This window comes from Dendronephthya gigantea, unplaced genomic scaffold (assembly GCF_004324835.1).
Source record: "Dendronephthya gigantea isolate DGI-Jeju-01 unplaced genomic scaffold, DenGig_1.0 000128F, whole genome shotgun sequence".
NCBI lineage: Eukaryota > Metazoa > Cnidaria > Anthozoa > Malacalcyonacea > Nephtheidae > Dendronephthya > Dendronephthya gigantea.
In genome coordinates, this window is record NW_021163138.1 from 515,868 (window position 1) to 522,347 (window position 6,480).

The following is a 6,480-nucleotide window of genomic DNA, read 5'->3' on the forward strand; positions in this document are numbered from 1 at the left end:
TCAGGTATGCTTCTCTTCATTATCATCAAATATGTCCAAAAACTGCATTCGGGTAGGATTTTGTCTTGCAAAAGAATTGATCACTTCGTCAACATTGACACCGAGGTCATCATTTATATGCATCAAGGCTAACCCATTCAATCTCTCATTCGTCATTGTGCTCCTTAACCATGTCTTCATGCGACGCAAAGCCGAGACGGAACGCTCAAATTCACAGGTGGTGACAGGTATAACTGCTAATATTTTAAGGGAAACAAAAATGTTTGGAAATGCAAGTTCATTGCAGTTTCTTAAAGTATCGGCGATGTTATCGTATTCCACTTTTTCGTGCCCTTTCTTCCAGCTGGTTTCCCACAACTCTAACTCTGCATGGATCGCCCTAAAGTTAGGCATATCATCGCGATAAGCGGACACAAATTTCATGAACTCGGTCTTCCAATTTATTCCCTTACAATGAAGAAAATTGCGAGGAAGTATATAAAAACCATTGTAGAGGTTGCACATTTCTGAAGGAAACCGATATTCAATCTCCGCGATGACGTGATCAATAAGTGGAATGGTTACTGTTAATCTGTAGTAATCACATGCTGTACTGGTAGGATGATTATCATGTTTCGTTTGAGCTTTACATACCCGGGGAAAACACTCAGCCACGTCGAGGTTATTAGCTAATGCTAACAGCTTGTCGTAGTATTCATTGTGGAATGAATCTACAGAGGCACGTAGTTTTGCCATTTCATCCTTTAAAAGGTTAATCTGTTTTATTGACTCCGCAATATCGATTTTTTTCTTTTGTAATTGGACTGTCAATGACAAAGTATGATCCAGAACATGTTGGGTGATAACGAGAGCAGCCATAAATTCAAACTTCTCCACGTTACGAAAATGAGACTGTGCGTCACTAGCTGATCTGAGAAATGGCTCTTCCTGCGATCCTCCAGACTGCATAAAATTGAGTGTTTCGTAGATAACTTCGAATGCATCCAGAAAACCATCGAGGGAAGTTATTCGTTCTACCCATCGTGTCGTGGAAGGCTTTGCGAGCTTGTTACGGGTTAAACCAAACTCTTTCATCTTTTTACTTAGATACTGCGAGCGGATAGGGGAACTGCTAAAAAAGCTGGCGATCTTTTGTGCCTGACTCAACATATTTTTCACTGGGAGAATTGAACACGCTTTGGCAACGATGACTGGAGCAATGAACATACAACGCCTTTGAGTTTTTCTCTAATATTCTCCCAGAAACACCTTTTACCTGGCTAGACATAGCACTAGCACCGTCATATCCCTGGCCTCGACAATTTTCAAGGGGAAGCCCGACATCTTCAAGTGTACCTTCAACATTATTCGCCAATGCGAGACCAGTCATACCTTCTTGGCAGTCGACAAACCTAATGAATCTTTCGTTGATTTCTTTATCACCGTCAACATACCGCAAAACGATTGGCATTTGTTCCTTGTTACTACAATCAGCTGCCTCATCTACGAGAACCGAGTAAAATGGAGAATTGCTGTTGTTTATCTCCAAAATAATTTGGCTTTCAATTTGTTTACCAGAGATCTTGACCAGCTTATTTTGTACAGTCTTGGAGCGGTACGTGGCATTCTTCTTTGCATTCTTAAAATGATCGGCAAGAACCTTATCACCACCACTAACTCTGTAATTTAAAAACGCCTGAAAATTGCCCGGATTGGTGGAAGAGTAATGCTGTGAATCATCTTGATGTCCTCTCAAAGCAATATGTTGTCGGCCAGCCAGAACAACTGTCTCAACCATTGCACATAATATCTTTCTATTATAAGCAATTCGCTCACTTCTCAAGTTGTCAGCCTGCTCATCTATTCCTTTCGTTTCCCCCGACATTACGCTGTTGAAGTGTGTCAACCTGAGCATGGAATGGTGATGAAATATAGAATGTTTGTCGTGGTCGTCAAGTCTTTTTGCAGCACTTTGCCAGTTAGTTAATGGCTCCTAAAAAAGATTGGTAAGCTTCGAGCCATTATGACCTACTTCTTTACCAAAAAGCACACAACATAGGCAAAATGCACTGTCGTAAAGCCTAGAATAGCACAACCACGACCAGCGACTGAACCACTGAAAAGAAAACTTGCGGCGATTTGGCTTCATTGGGTTAGAACCAAACTTACGAAAAGGGAAAATATATGAAGAAGGTGGACACCAATGATTCTTTATTATATTAAATTTAGTGTCATCATTAATCTCATTGGCAGTCCCAACAAAGTTGCCAATGCCTAAAGGATCAACATCACCAGAGTTTTCAGCTTTTATTTTTTTGCAAAATGCCTGTCCACCAAGATTATGCAAACGCTTAACCGGCCCTAAAATGACCAAGATATGACCAGATTCAGTCTTTCTTTCAAGTATTAATAAATGATAATGAAATGGTAAAACCCGCTATATTTCACATAGCACATTGCACAATATGGCTGGGGAAGGGCAGTTTATCATATCACACCTTTACCTATAATGGATTTGTTCATTACTGTAATCTATATTATTACTGTACAGGAAAATACATACCACTTTTTGGTTTTCCTGCTGCTGTTGGAGAATTTGAACTCAATTTTCCTGCTGTTAAAAATTTGTTCAGACCAAACATTTTCTGGTTCATTCCAGTATCTACACATATTTAAAATTTTAAATACATTAGGTAGTGTACATACTTACCATAACCCACTAAGTCCTGATACAATACAATACACTACATGTCTGTGTTGTGTTCTTGTATACAATGTAAAATATTCCTAACCTGTATCCACTAATCCATCTTTTTTGACTACCTCTTTCTCAGCCCCTGTCAAATAATGCAGGCAGCCCATTTAAAATTTATCATAATGTCACTGAATCAGTCTAAGGAGAGTGGGAGACATTGATGATAGGAAGGCATGTAGGAGTTTCTTAGATTTTTCAAAGGCATACCTTGAGAGACTGTATCTCCTTTCCCTGATTTTTTCAGAAGATCAGTAATTTTAGGTTGCCCCTTGGAAACTTTGTTCTGTTGTGAGACCTCAGTTTTAGCATTACTTCCTCTGGGTTGAAATTGAATACGTGGGACAAAATGGTTTGGTTGAAAGGTTGTATCTAAACCAGGAAGAGTCGTAATACCATCAGTTGACCACAAAAAGATGAGTTGGACATCTTCAACAGATTTTCCTTTAAATAATGCATGTACTGCTCTTGGAGAGATTTTGCCATTCAAAAACTTAGAATACTTAGTCTCTTTGCCAATATTCTCTGGGTAAACAGTAGTGATGTCCATTCCAGTCACAGTTGCCAAAGCAAACATACAGAGAAAGGAAGAAAAGGTACCATTCACTGCATTCCGTAATGCCTCTCGAGTAACAACTACAGCTCTAGTAGAAGGATCCATTCTGTCATAACCATCAGCCAAAGCACCATCAGAAGCAGTTGCAGAAAAAGCAGAATTCTCAGTATGAAAGATATGAGACTTCTCTTTAACATAAGGATGGAATGCATAAAACTGTTGATTGGTGAATAGCTCTATGCTGGTCAAGTCTCACAATAAGCACCAGAGGTCCTCTTTTCCACAGAGGAGTTTTGAGCAGGCTCTGTAAAGGCAATTACCATCACCTCTAGTTCTAGGAAAATTTTGATAATTATTGAAATACTGAAGTCAGTTTTCAAACATCCAGTTATGACATTGGCCTATCTGGACCTTCCCCTTAAACTACAGGGTAACAGTCTAACAGAAGGTAAACCCCCTTAAATCCCCTTAAACTACAGGATAACAGAGTCCCTGATGGGCTAATTGGGCTACAAAAATATGAAAAAAATGTCATAAAAATTCAGGGGCAACAGGGACTGTGCTGAATGCTGATTGTGCATCTACCTCAAATTACCTATTAAGAAGTGGGAACTTTCAAGGGTTGCATGAAAAATTTCACTCTAGTAATTTTTTATGTACTTCATGTAATAGCAGCAATATGTAGTATTAGGTTATTAGGCTCAAGCCAAAGGGCTCAAGCATATGCGCTATTTTAGTATTTTGTAATATGTAAATTTATGCAAATTTCAGCATTTCACAGAATGCTATTATTTGCGAGTATGAATGAAATAATGACAAAGTTAACGCGTAACGGCCAAAACTTACTTCAGTGCTCGCCGTTCGCCACTTTGCCACACATTTGTAATATGTCTGGGAACAAGTAGCTCGGCATAAAGATCCCTTACAGGTGTTCCACTTCAAAATGGATCCCATTTTTTCGCTTGTAAAATTAACGAAGAAGCTTTCATCTCACATTTCCTTCTTACTGCTTCGATTTCGCCAGCTTTATTATCTCGAAACAACGAACAAAGATCGTATTTTATTTGCATACTTTCCGCCATGATGACTCAAGTAACGTGCGTACAATGTCGCATGCAAAGTATCGCGATTGTCCACGCATTATGGATTTGCGCATCAGTCAAACGCGATATTTTGGATCGCGGGCTAAACGCATCAGTCAGCATCCATTTCCCAACGTTGCGTATGCACAAAAACAATAGTTTTTATGACGTTGCGTTGGGGAAACTCGGCCAAAGGGACTCGGGACTGTTGCGCCACTGATGCGCATTTCTCCCTAATATTACGTAGTGATGCACTCTTTTCCCAATGTTACGTAAACGCGTCCACTGACCGTAATATGATAATGCATAAGAGTCAGAGTGGATGCATAATCGACATATTTGGGGATATAATGTCGCGACAACCAAACGTACAACGAGAGAAAGGCGAAATTTTCATTTAAAATTTCAAACATCGTCTCGCTTTGCCTTGTTTGGATTTATTAACAATCATTTTTAGTTTTTTACGAATTTTAGGAGCGTGTAACCCGAAAAGAGAGTAAATAATATACTTTATTAGAGATTTTTAGAAAATTCCATATTTATTGCAATTTTCCATATTTAGTGTTCAATTATTATGCTCGTGAAATTTTGACTGATGCATTCGCATCAGTCGCATCAGTCTGGATCCACCCCTGTTTTAAAACATTGCGAAAACTTTTCCCTGTTTTCGAGTTTTCGATCATCTTCGTAATGTTCTTTTTACTATTTTTAACAGCACACACAGTTAAATTTCGAGTGCAGTAAAATGAAGGAATGAGGATGCAATTAGGCTGTCAAAGACATGCATTTGAATTGTACTTTGTGTCTAAATCAATAAATATTTTTATAACATTGAAGTGATTAAACTAAAAAATATATACGCTAAAAATACATAAGAGTAAGAGTTAAGAAGACAGTACACAGCATCTGTTGTCTGTGAAATCTGAGCCTCAGAGCATCTTGACTGAACACTTGCAGCTCGCTTGCCAGTTGCATAATCATAATCCTCTATCAGTCTATATATTTTTATATAATTCGTATTTAATATTTATAAATTTATAACAGTAAAAGACTTTAAAGCTATTTTTTTGACGAACGCTAACGCGCCCAAGCCCACGGCGGTTTGTCATTTGTGAGCCGTGAGTGTATTATATTATTAAAGCCAAAACTCACCGACGCAATTTGACGATGAAGCTATGAAAGGAAGTTTTAATAAATATGTAGTCCAAATAATTCAAAATGTTATTTATAGTCCAAATAATTCAAAATGTTATTTATAATGCTTTTGAAAAAGCTAAACAAGGAATCAAGAATAACAGTTTTCGAACAGAGAACATGCTGCCGCTGTAAACGGGCGCTGTTTCATCAAACGGGCGCTGTTTCATCAAACGGGCACGGTTGACATGTCTGGTGTGTCTTGGCCTTAAAAATTTCCATAGGCGCACTAAAAATATTAATATAATAATATAAGAACAAAACATAGTGTCACACACTCACCTAGACAAATTGAAGGGCTGTACTCACAAGATAAAGATGAATTCCACGGGAAAAGTACTCAATAGAAGCGTGAAAGTTGAAATATCGATAAACAACAGTGTATGGCTTGAAAACTCAGAGCAAAAGAGCGTGATACAAGAGCTTAAAAAAAATTGGTTAATTGGCATATTCCTATTGGCTAAGCCAAAGAAATCGGAAGTAAGCTGTAACATAAGACCTTGTGCCGCAGCCCACAGGCACTGCCGCTGCCAGCGCATTGGAATTTGCAACCTCGTTTATGAAATTTGTTTTTCGCGAATGTTGCGCAATGCACGTGCACTGAGCACGCACATGTATACTTTTCCGCATGTTATTGACTAATTTTTTTCGCGCCACGAAAATGCGTGTGTTTGCGCAGGGGATAGCTAAATTTTCAAAAATTGCGCGCTTTGTTCGAAATTGTGCAACCTAGATCTAGGTTCGCAAATACAAACTTTCCAGTCTGGGTCCTATGTTGATGAGTGAAATGTGGAGTTGGTTGGTGGTTTGTGTGTGACAGATGAGAAGTTGAGGGAGAAAGAAATACAAGAGGTCAAGCAACATGTGAAAGATGGTATGAAGAGAGAAGGAAGAGAATTACAGCTTCAAATTTTGGT

At 38.6% G+C, this 6,480-nt stretch overlaps 1 protein-coding gene across 1 annotated transcript; it reads right to left on the minus strand.

The window, feature by feature from the left end:
* Positions 1 to 1,074, minus strand: LOC114535969 (52 kDa repressor of the inhibitor of the protein kinase-like). The gene has a single exon (XM_028557309.1). It carries the CDS (start codon positions 1,072 to 1,074, stop codon positions 1 to 3), a length of 1,074 nt encoding a protein of 357 aa, XP_028413110.1.
* Between the last annotated feature and the right edge of the window lie 5,406 nt (positions 1,075 to 6,480).